The sequence below is a fragment of the Gymnoscopelus braueri genome (genome assembly GCF_963280865.1).
Source record: "Gymnoscopelus braueri genome assembly, chromosome: 10".
Classification (NCBI taxonomy): domain Eukaryota; kingdom Metazoa; phylum Chordata; class Actinopteri; order Myctophiformes; family Myctophidae; genus Gymnoscopelus; species Gymnoscopelus braueri.
Genome location: NC_137611.1, coordinates 51,490,919 through 51,503,356, shown reverse-complemented (window position 1 = coordinate 51,503,356; position 12,438 = coordinate 51,490,919). Strand labels below are relative to the sequence as shown.

The following is a 12,438-nucleotide window of genomic DNA, read 5'->3' as shown; positions in this document are numbered from 1 at the left end:
GCAATTCTAAGAAATGACTGCAAACTCTTTATCAATTCTCTTACAAAGATCCTTTGCACGTCTTTTCACATGTCAGTGACATCACTGACAAATCCTTGGTATCTTTATAACCAGCATCTAACATAATGGCGTACGTCCGCGCAACTTCTGTGTTGCATAACAATGACATCACTGTCGAATCCTAGGTATCTTCAACCTAGCCTTTCAACGTGTGTTGTTCAGCGGCATCACTACCAGCTGTATTTTACGCTAATGAAACACTAAACAGGATATTTTTTTCATGTCAACATTCAAGTACAACTATCAGAAGATGTAACCCAGATAAAGTAATGCGTCACTCTGCACGTTTAACTACATTTTCCACCTGTCCAAAATTTTACTATGGCAATTTTTTGCATCAGAATTCTTTTTTTATTAAATTAGTTAGTTTAAAGGTAGGGTAAGTGATATCACTTCCAATTTCACTTGTTTAATATCCTGAATGAGTTCTCTATCCTGATTGGATAAAATTGGAAATGAAACTGAAACTGAAACAAAAATGCATTTTCTGTTTTATAAAGAGCTGGAGAGACAAGGAGACTTCTTTTACTGAACAAACACTCTATAGCAATGAGTACTATCAGAATATAGAGCTATTTAATACTTATTTTAACCAAAGAAAATCACTTACCCTACCTTTAAATCGTCACCAGTTTGAATCAATTTAAATCGATTTACAATAAATCGTCACATGCCTAGTGTAAAATATGTACTACTACAGTGATTGTCAAAGTGTCTTTGAGGGGGTTCTAGGTTGGTCCTCAGCAAATTCAGTTAATAGCATCAAAATCAGGTTAACCACTTTATTCCTATATACATTGGCTATTTGAAGAGACAAAATACAAGCTCACAACTTTGTGAGCTTGTCGATCTTTTCTTTTTCTTTTTTTAATCTGTGAACATTTTGAAATACTGTGGAAACATGTGACATGGAAAAGTATATGAGAACCACTGTACTACTATATACCAACAGATATAATAGTCTATATAAATTCACCTGAAAGGCATCACTTGGGATTGTTCTATAGAAGGATGGGAACTGGTTATGGTCACTCAGACAGGCACAGGTGGCAAAGTAACTGACCTAAAAACAGGAAATGGGGGGTCCAATGTAGTTATTATTTAGTCACAAGCTCCTTTTAATACTTTTCACTGGTTCAATATTCATAAAACCCACAGAAACACAAAAAATACCAAAAATGGCAGATCTACAAGATCACAAAGTCATATGGTGTCAGGTTGTAAGCTTGTAGATCGGCTATTTGTGGTGCTTTTGTGTGACACTGTAGTATGACAAAGTAGGGCATTTATGTACGAAAAAGGTTTCTGCTCGACTGCAACGATTATGTTCTATGTCTTTCAAGCTGTAAAAAAGATTAGATTAATAAATAACGAAGTAACCAAAATTAGGCATAAAATATGCTATGGTGAAAGGGGATTCAAATAGGATACTTACCTGGGGCACTCTGTATAAACCTAATATTCTAGCAATAGCAATAGAATTTGTTGAGGAAGCAGCACCCACAATTCCTAGTACTGGAGGGGAGCCAACACATCTCTCATCCAATTGAAACGGTTCCTCTCTCCCAGTGACCAATGACAATGTTGCACGGAATGTAACTCCAAGTGTCAAACAGGTATCATAGATACTATATCCTAGAGTCACATTGGGTAGTAGGCTGGTGTTTCTGTTGATCTCATTAATGGCAAAGGCCATGGTCTGTGCACACCTGAAGCCTTCAAGGTGAAATCTAACACAAAAATCCACTGTAACCATACATGTGGTAGAAATATAAAAAATAAACTAATCTACTGGTTTGATTGGTACTATCAATCAAAACAAGTTGCCTAATGTTATTGCTATTGTATTTGTGATACTCACCCATAGCAAGTGGGATCCTGTTGCTTGGAGATGAAAGACAACTCAGAGTAGACAGAGTAGCGGTGGATATGAAGCAAGCCACCCAGAATAACGTCTCCAGCCTTATAAACTCTGTTCAGATTAAACTGTTCCTGTAACTCACAAGAAGAGGAAGGTGAGGAAGACAAATCAGAGAATGAAGAGAACAATATCAAGATCAAGTACATGTATGAAAGCAGGTGTGTGTCTAGTGAAACCCTCATGACTGTCCTCCTCTATCTAACACCCTCCCCGCTTTCTAAATCCATTGCTCCGTTGCTAAATTTTATACACATTGCTATGCCGTCCCCTGTGCCATCTGATTTCACTACGTAATCTTTCAAACCACGCATCAATACTATGCCATCCCCTGTACCACCATCACGTAATTTTTCACAGCACTTATCTGGCAGAGGCAGAGGCAGGGCTTAATGTACATTAGCAAGCCTTTCTTACCAAAATAATGTTGTGTGTGTCCAGGCCTGGAATTTCGTCATTTTAGGGGCAAGGCCACTTGGCCTTTGGTGTTGTAAACTGTTTTAGGGCACGAAGGCCAAATGCCAGGGCAGGAAGGCAATCATATAAAACAATTATTTTTAAGTCCACGGAATTTTTTTTTTGAACTTGAAGGTTAAGATTGATTTAATTTTAAGATAGTACAAGAATTGTACTATCTGTGAAATACAACCCATTTATTTCACAAAATAATGTAGGCCTACTGGGAAATTACCAATATTTGTACAAAGTCATAGTCTATTAGTCTCAATATTTGTCACATTCAGCCCTAGACTTCACTGACTGTAGGTAAGGGTCACATTAATCCCATCACAGATTAGAGATGGTAAGTAGTTATTTTCATTCAAATGAAATGTGATTGAACTTGCACTAATAATGACTTTAATTGATTGTTCACTATTTCAAATATTGTATTTCTAATTATTAATAACTAGAGGTTTGGGCTGAATTACCAATATTTGTACAAAGTCATAGTCTATTAGAACGAGCAGACGTGGAGGAAGCGGCATGCAGATGTGGCAGCGGTGGCCTAGTGGTTAGAGGGGCGGCCTTGATACCGGAAGGTCCCTAGTTCGATTCCCCAATTCATCACATCAATCATGAATCACCGCTGAATAGCCCTTGAGCAAGGCTTCCATGCAGGGCCTGGCTGTAAATAAGTGTTAACTTAGTCCAACACCCTGGGTAAACAACAAACTTTGCTTTGCTTTGCTTTGCTTTGCTTTGCTTTGCTTTGCGCAACCGGCATCATTGAAGTTGTTGCATATTTGCCTGCCTGCCTGCCTGAAACAGGACGGGCCTCCCCCTAGCGTCGTTAGCGTTAGAGGGCTGAACGGAGTGGGAGAAATTGGAGGAGGGTAGTCTGGGGACTATGGAGGGGGGAGGTGCTGCGGATCGACTGCGGGGTAAAAGGGGTGGTGGATTGGTAGTAATGGACAGAAGTGGTTTGCTGTTTTTACGGGGCTTTTGGGTGGGCGTGTTGCAGACGGCGGACGGGTGAGAGGGGGCTCGCACAGGTCGCAAGACAACGCGGCCCTGGCCGTGAACACCCTGCAATAGAGTTCACAGTCCAGGCCCCCCCAGTATGTGTTAGTGTTGAACTGCTGTATGTGGACGGCTGCTGCAGTGGCGAACAGCACGTGATAATTGTAGTACCCCGTGCCCCGAACCGAATGGCCAGCTCTAGTACGTTGAACAGATACTTGTCCAATTCGGCCTGACGGCCAGGGTAGACTGAACAAATAATGTCCCTGAAAGGGAGAAAGAATATGCGAACTCGCTGGGAGTTAGATTGCGGGAGCGGGTGGGGAGAGACTGGCGGAGTTGGGCCAGGAACCCGAAAGGAGTAGTAATTTCCCTGTTGCGTAGGGGGTCGATAATGGATGGCTGGAGGAGTACCGCCAAGTCAACGTACGCACCATTTAGAATTTGTTGGCGGAGGGAATCGCTGACGGGAGAGGGCCGGGTTGCCTCGGCTAGAGGAGGCTCGGCTGGGGTGGCCGTGGCCAGGGTGTGGGCGGAGGCTGGGGGAGTGAAAGGGTTATAAAGGTTAGCCCCTTGGAATGCGGGGAAGGGGTGGGGACCGAAGGCGGGTGCGAGGCCGGAGGACGCCTGCGGGGCCTGGGAGTAAATGGAGGAGAGGAGAGAAAACAGTTGGGCCGGGTTGGGTAAGTGGTGCAGACCCGGTAGGAGGTACGGGCTCAGTGGGCGGTGCGGACTGAGGCGGGGGAAGTGGGGCGGCCGCAATGGGTGGGGGCACGACCTGAGTGGGCGGGGGCACGACCTGAGTAGGCTGCCCGGAGTGCGGGGAAGAGGGGGAAGGGAGAGGAGGGTGGTGTGGGGGAAAGGAGGGAGGCGCGCTGCGCCGGTCCGAGGAAGGAGGAGGCAAGCTTTGACGTCCCGGGGGAAGGGGGGAGGGGGAGGAGGGTGGGAGGGGGGAGGGAAGAGGGCGCACCGCGCCGCTCCAGGCAAGGAAGGAGCCGGCTGTGCTGAAACTGGGGCGGAGCTGCGGGAAGGCCGCAAGGCCCTGGAGGAAAGGGAGTAGAGACCGCCCTCTGCTCAGCCACTCACGTTCATGATCAAGTTCACCTGCGCTGTTTATCTCTCAGCCAATCCACGTAGCAATCACCACAGTATAAAATACACCCGCTATCGTATCACTTACTTACCTCGGCTGTGGAACTTCCTCTTTTAAATATCTTCTTAAAACTCACTTCCATCACACAGCTTTTTCTAATTGATCAATTGTTATGTTATTTTATATTGACCATGGAATCATTCACTGTTATTACTATAAGGCACTTGCTGTTCAAAGTTATTATTATACCAACCACCTGCTTTACCTTAACGACCCTAGCAACCACGGTTTTACCCTAGCAACCACCTGCTTTACCATAGGAACCACATACAAGAGACTTCGTGAGCTGCAGGCACACTTTTTAGTTCATTGTTATTGTCTCCGCCAGCCCAAAAGGCATTGCCGAGACTATGTTTTGCACCCTGTCCATCCGTCCGTCCGTCCGTCCGTCCGTCCGCCCGCCCGCCCGTCCGTCCGTCCGTCCGTCCGTCGCCCCCTCCGTCTGTGGACAGCTAATCTACGGCACTGTTGACATGATCGCAGCGAAACTGTGCACGTACACTCCCTGGATGCCAGAACAGAACCTCTGCCCCAGATTTTTCACATGGGCCTGTTATAGCGGTGCCATGTCATTGTCCCGACGGCTCATTGTTCCGACGGTTACTAACCCTATACCTAGCCCTAACCCTAACCCTAACCGCACGCGGAAGCCACGTAGTCGGAGTAATGGGATGTCGGACTTATGGGCAGTCCCCGTTATAGCACCACCGGCAACTTTTTGCAAAACACATTTTTTGACAGTACTCCTACAGATTTTGTCCAAACATCAGGCAAATCGGTACACAGTATCTCTTTGATTTTTCATATTCCATCCTGATTGGCTAAGATTGACCCGTTTTTAACAAAATGCCGCAAATCATGAATGCAGCGTCCGTTTGCAGTGAAACCTTGCACGCACATTCACACTACATTGGGGAACTAATGCCTTTCAACATTGCTCTATTATAGTGCCACCAGGCGGACGATTTTGGCAAAACAATATTTTTATATTACTCCTACAAATTGTGTCCAAACATCATGCAAATCGCTACATAATATGTCTTTGGTCAAGTGATCAAGACGGATCCGTCCTATCCGTCCGATTTTTCACATTCCAGCCTGATTGGCGAATTCCGAACATTGCTGGCCAACACTAACCTACCTGACCTGGCGGAGACCTGTGCTCCGAGGAGCACTTTTTTTCTAGTTAGAATGCTCTATTCTTCACGCAAAATAAATTACAATGGTGCCAAAGCTAAAACAAAATGTTTATGTGCACAACATTTGTCAAAAAAAACAAAACAAAAAAAATAAATAAAAATAAATAAATATCTTACAGACATGAGGCTAAATCAAACTGTTTTTATTTATTTTTCAGTTTATTTAGAGCTGAACATAATGATGATGACCCTCAGATTTGTTGTTTTGGCCTCATGCCTTAATGTCGCAGGAGGTGATTGAATCGCACGTCAGTCTTTACTTAGTTGCAAAACTACCCAAAGATATAATATTTATGAAGAGCTTTGTGAATGAGGTCCATTGTTCCAATTCTTCAAAATAGCCTCAGTGTTGTACAACTTAAAGGGAGAACTTAGATGATGTCTTTCTACACTGCTAGTTTCAAACAGGTATTTTCCAGATAGGATGAACTATAATTCCTAGAGCCATGCACACATGAGTTGACAACCAGTAATGTGACCTAAACCTGAAAGTGTAAAAACAACATTGTGCCCTGCAGTGCCACAACACGGTGACTCTGAAGTTACAGATGTCCCTGCACTGTGGCTCAAACGGCCCTGTAATCCCCATAACAGCCTCAGCGGTGGGAAGAAACTAAGTACATATACTCAAGTACTGTATTCCCCATAACCAAGACCTGAGGAGACAGGCGCCGGTACAGCGACTTGGAGGAGTGTGTGTGTGTGTATGTGTGTGTATGTGTGTGTGTGTGTGTGTGTGTGTGTGTGTGTGTGTGTGTGTGTGTGTGTCACAACACTGACAGCCCCGGGGACCGCTCGCTATTCCGAATGCCCGCTGTTCCGACAGCCCGTCAGTCCGACCAGAGGCCAGATGCTGGGGCGCCCCGTTCCTGGTGGGCCCTGAACACTTAGTGCGATTTACTGCGGGGCTCAGATGCCGCCGTCTGAGCCCCGGGCGCCACGCCGGCCGCCTCTACCCGCCCCGGGAGCCACGGAGGTGGACCAAGGAGGTGGACCAAGGACCCCCCGGGGGTCCCTGGCCCGGAAGCAACACCGCCTGGTTGTCCCTCTGTCAAACTCGCTTTTTCAGCCGGGATTTCGGACTAACAGGGCTTCTGACTATAGGGCTTCGGACTAGTGAGGCAGAACCCACAGCCCCTGTTTTCCCTAGGAAATCACGATATGGCCACAAAAAGCTATTTCAGCTCCTACAACCATTATACAATATAATATCATATACACAATATAATCATTGTGAATAGTTGCCTTTGTTTAGGCGGGTACAGTACAACAGTATTAACCATTTTAGTTATTCTAAAATCCCTAAGTTAAATCTAATAGTATCTGCCTATTTGCTGTGTGGACGGGCCTTGTGTTTGCCTTGTATTGTACCTCTTTTTTTTTACTACTAATTGCATGATTTTATACATGATTTAGGTTTCAGAGCGGTCCTTATTGAGGCGATGATATGATTGGTTTGTAAAGCAGTGGGCGTAGCTTTGTGTTGTCGCTGGTGTTCTTGCTACTACCTTGCATTCAGAAGTGTTCAGACATATCGGTAGGCGGACATCTCTGATCGTCTGGCAGCAGACTATACCCAGGTGGATACAAATTAAACGTCAGCTGAACAAGCAAAGGCTGGTGTTTCCCAGTGATGACATCTGGCCCAGGGGTGATGAAATGGTGGATCAACAGGTGCACTGTTGGAAAATAATTAATTTTCAGATCCAATGAGACCATTGAGTCACTGGAGATTGTTTCAAAACATGCAAACATTAATTAACAAGGACACACGCTTCCATGTTTACTACTGTAGCTAGGTCTGTTGTACAGGGTCATACAGAATGAGATGAATAACAGCACATGACATGTTTTGTTAATACCCCAATTGTAGTAAAGTATTCTAATGGCTGGTGTGTTTCAGAGCATTATGAGTAGTCATAACGTGTTTTTGTAGGAAAAATATTTGAGATAGATAGATACCTTTATTATCCCGTGGGGGAAAATGTGTCTTCCAGAGGTGGCACAGCATCTTAAAGTTACAAAGTTACTGGTAAAAAGTACTGTTTATTCGTGACATAGCAAATCAAACTCAAACTAAGGGTTGGGGAGTTTTTTCCCGTTCGCATTATGTCCACGGTACGAACCTGGTCTTCCCCTCCCTGTGTCCCCGGCCAACACTGTCTCACTCCCCAAAAGTCATATTGTGAATTCTTCACCAAACGTCCACCGGTGACTTGAAGGGGGTACCCTTCAGTCAAACGGTGCCTTCCCGGGCACTTCCGCACTCCAGGAATGCGGAAGTGCAGTTCTCACACCCAAGACGGTACGCCAAAAAATTGTTAAAACAACCTGCCGCTTACATACCTGTATTACTTTGACCCATGAAGGAGTGCAATTCTTTCTCATAGGTCACCACAATCACCAAACCTTGTCACCAATGTTTATTTATGACAGATAATTGGTGTTTGTATCACTGACCAGATTACTGCTTTTAGTTTACTTAGGTAGAAAACTAATTATATTACTAAAAAGGTTATCATCAATTTAATCGATATTTTATTGTTATAAAATACACAGAAAATGTGTTATCATTGCATTTCTGCTTCTATGTCTTGGTGGTACCGCGACCCATGATGGACTTCTTAGTGTTTTTCTCAGGTTTCAAAATAATTATATAACATTTTGTTCCAAACAGTGCCACCAAAAGGCCTAAACTAGATGCTAAAATAGCAAATACCTCCACTACATCTGCATATTTGCCTGGAGAGCTGATATATGCTGGGATGAAGGCTATCCACACGGCACAAAAGATCAACATGCTGAAAGTGATTAACTTGGCTTCATTGAAGCTGTTTGGAAGATTTCTTGCCATGAATGCTAGGACGAAGCTGAGGAGTGCCAGTAAACCAATATAACCTAGTAACACTGCGAAACCAACTGTTGATCCCACCTCACACTCATAGACTATCTTATCATTGTTGTATTGTGTGTTTTTATGAGGAGTTGGTGAGGCTGACACAAGCCAGGTTGTGCAGATTATTGCCTGGATGGAAGTAAGAGCCAGAACTGTTCCTCTCTGCTGCTTAGCACCGAACCACTTCATAATGTCTGCACCCCCAGGCTTGGAGGCCTTGAACACGGCCAACACCACCATAGTCTTTACCAGGATACATGAGACACACAGCACAAAGCTGATCCCAAATACTGCATGCCTCAGCTGACAAGTCCAGAGCCTGGGACGGCCAATGAACAGAAGTGAGCACATGAAACACAGTTTAAGTGACAGCAAAAGTTGGTAGCTGAGTTCTGAATTGTTGGCGCGTACCATGGGTGTGTCACGATGATAGACGAAGATTCCCATGACAATGGCACAGATAAGTGTGCCAAACAATGAGATGGTTGTCAAGGAGATACCCAGGGCCTCATGGTAGGAGAGGAACTCCACCCTCTTAGGGACACAGTGGTCACGCTGGCGACTGGACCAGAAGTCCTCTGGACAACTGGTGCACTCTGTAGAGTCTAAAAAAGAAGAAACGATTAAAGGGACAGACGATAACAGTATCATTCTAAAGAACCTACTGTACATACATAATGTAAAAATTACCAGTCTCATTGCTGATCTCTCCCTCAGAGCAAGCAATGCAGTCAAAGCAGCAGACAGGTTCTCCTTTCCTTCTGGCCACACGGGTTCCAGGAGAACAGCTCTCACTGCACACTGACCGAGGAGGCTAGAGAGGAAGGTAACAATGATCATATTCAGTCCAAACTAAAGTACATTTACATCATGAGCTCACCATTATGTATTTTATCCAGCCCAAAGAGACCTTTTTAGTTTCAAAGTTCCAGACGATTCCGTTTTCATCAAGGATGAGTTCTTCACCTGCAGAGGCAGATTTTTTGAACATACCTACATTCTGAACCTTTGTGCTTCCATCAGGGAGCCACACCCAGTTCATGATATCACAGATTGGTAAGGCACCACTATTTTCATCAAATAATACCTGATCACCAAATGATGTGGTGAAATTGATCTTTTCCAGGTAATACACAAGCTAGAAATGATGATGAACAAATTATGAAGAGCAACAGACGTTGTACCAATGTCACATTTACATTCTTTGTTATAAAAAATGTAATCCAACTAGAAAACTGTTTATTGATATCCCACCTGCCATATCTGTATTGTTTGCAAACTGGCACAACTGTGCCCAGTGAAAGGCCCTCTTCCTGGCACACATTGCAACATGTCATGGAGGGCATGGGCCAGAGCATACACAGCCTTATAAATATTGTACTCTATCCTGAGGTTAGACACATCCAACAGTGAAGTGTCTGCTGTTCCCAGGTCCTCTTGTCCAGTACACACCCTTCCACCAGCCTCCACCCACTCTGAAGGAATGGGTGCAAACTTACACTGGAATGTGTGCTCCCAAAACTGCCTCACCTGAAAAAAAAATACAAAATAAAAATAAGACTTAAACAGAACACATCAGCGGATGTGATCTTCCCTCCAACCAAGACTTATATGATGAATGTCGTGGTCACCCCAACCAAGTACTATTTCAGAAGATGCCGAATGGGAAGTGGCTCCACAGTCACGAGGCCACGGGCATTGGATTGTTAAAGGGACTACACCATGATTTTAAAATATATATTTTTAATATAAATATTGGCCCTTAACTCTTTGACTGCGGACGACGCGATAACGCGTCAAGTGCTACTTTGTCCAGTTGGCCGTCGACGCGCTCGACGCGCTGGACGCGCGTTCATTGTTTAATCTCTGATTGCGCTATGCTGCTTAATATTCAATGTTATTCTCGAGTTCCACTTACTTCACGGACATCTGCATCCGGTTCCATGACCTGGATTCCGTTTCCGGTTTTTGATTCTTTTCCCCAGTCATTTTCGTCCAAAATAGGTAAATAAACGGGTTTTCACACGGTATAACGGACAAACGGAACGGTTCTCTTCTATAATCTATGGTCTGGGTGACGATCAGTCATCGCCGTCGTATATCACAACGTAATTTTCGCCGATCAAAACAATGGGGGGGACGTCACATCCGTTTTCATGTTTTTCCTTGTCTAATCTATGAAGAAGGGTGAGAGAGACCCAACGACATGATCAAGTTGTCATGTGCTGCGCTCTAGTGGCGGATTTGTGCTGGGTCTTTACATTATGTGTCCTTAAATTATTTTCATGAGAAAAATTCAAAATATAAAAATAAAAAAACACGAAAATTGCTGGCACTGGGGGAGTACTTTATGAAAATACTCTGGCAGTCAAAGAGTTAATACGTTTTATACAGGTTTAAGCCTAAAAAACACCCAGATATATTTTTTTCATAATCTGTCTGTCTGTCATTCCAAGCCTTTTCAGCTGCAATACCAAAACGTCCTATTTTGGGCAGAGGGCGCTATTGAGGAAGTTTGTCTGTCAATCATCACCTCCTCCCGCCCTCCTCACCACTTTTCCCCGCCCTCATTAGAGTCCCACATCCCCTCGGTGTTGCGCAGAGAACACAGCTGAGCTACAAGCCCACATCGCGTTGCATCAGCCAAGCGTTGTGGTCTTGCAGATCGGCGGAGCTACACTACAGCTCATCTGTCTGCATGTTGTTGAACGAAAGACAGCCCAGCTGTGCTAGTACGACAGATAGAGAAGCAAAGCTGAGCTGACTAGCTGAGTTTCCTCTACATTACAGACGGTTAATGTTACATCAAAACTTCCGCTGCTGTCCTAATTATTAAAGTTTCTAAAATGTAACTTTCAAGTGACGTTTATAGGGGGAAACTTTAAGGAAGAGAGGAGTCTTGCCTGCCTCTGCGCTGAACCAACGTGCTGCGACCACACACACACACACACACACACACACACACACACACACACACACACACACACACACACACACACACACACACACACACACACACACACACACTTGTGTGCAGTGCATGCACTCAAACTTTATTGTTGATCATGCGTGACATGATGAAAGCATTTGTTTTCGCATTGGTAGGTCAGGAAATATATATATATTTTAAATTAAATAAAAATAATAAAATTGTTTTAAACGTTATAAATGTTTAAATGTTATACATGTTATTAATCTTTTACACATTCGAATTACATTCGAATAGTGAAATTCGTTCTTACAGCCCTATAGTTTTTTTGAGGGAGGTGGAAACTGAAAATGAGGGGGCGGGACTAAAATGAGCTCCCCATGGTGACGTAGGCATGGGGAGATTGTGAAATGGCCTGTTCAGACACTCCCATTCAGAAAATCCATGAAATGAATATGAATGACTGAGTTTTAAACCAAAAAACTATTTTTTGGGGTACAAGTGACACTGGGGAGCCCAAAAAAATAAAATAAAATAAAAATAAGTGAAATTCATGGTGTAGCCCCTTTAAAGAAATTCTTCTCGGGACAATTTGTCAGGAATGACTTCGAAGGACCCAAAAGCAGTACGACCAAAGCAATGATCAAGTTCAAAGGTTTAGGTTTATTAACCAAACTTAGGCAACCCATAAAATGGGGATGGCAAAACAGGAACAGAATATACCGATGGCTTTCAGCCTAAGTACAGCACTAACATTCACTAACAACAACAACGACCTGACAAGGAAATGAACAAACAGGGGAATATATATAGACACAGGGT

At 44.0% G+C, this 12,438-nt stretch overlaps 2 protein-coding genes across 2 annotated transcripts in view; both read right to left on the bottom strand.

The window, feature by feature from the left end:
* LOC308093677 (extracellular calcium-sensing receptor-like) overlaps nucleotides 1–12,438 on the bottom strand; it is a gene marked incomplete at both ends in the record, with an annotated part of 28,671 nt that overhangs the window by 10,295 nt on the left and 5,938 nt on the right. The window contains 2 exons of the mRNA XM_080440004.1: nucleotides 1,037–1,123; nucleotides 1,496–1,622. Coding sequence (XP_080296130.1) covers nucleotides 1,037–1,123; nucleotides 1,496–1,622 — 214 coding nt within the window. The remainder of the gene's footprint in view (nucleotides 1–1,036; nucleotides 1,124–1,495; nucleotides 1,623–12,438) is intronic.
* The window catches only part of LOC308092812 (extracellular calcium-sensing receptor-like), a gene marked incomplete at both ends in the record, with an annotated part of 6,558 nt that continues 2,498 nt past the window's right edge, over nucleotides 8,379–12,438 (bottom strand). Inside the window, 4 exons of the mRNA XM_080438908.1 lie at nucleotides 8,379–9,292; nucleotides 9,378–9,501; nucleotides 9,598–9,825; nucleotides 9,942–10,217. Of these exons, the coding sequence (XP_080295034.1) occupies nucleotides 8,379–9,292; nucleotides 9,378–9,501; nucleotides 9,598–9,825; nucleotides 9,942–10,217 (1,542 nt within the window). The remainder of the gene's footprint in view (nucleotides 9,293–9,377; nucleotides 9,502–9,597; nucleotides 9,826–9,941; nucleotides 10,218–12,438) is intronic.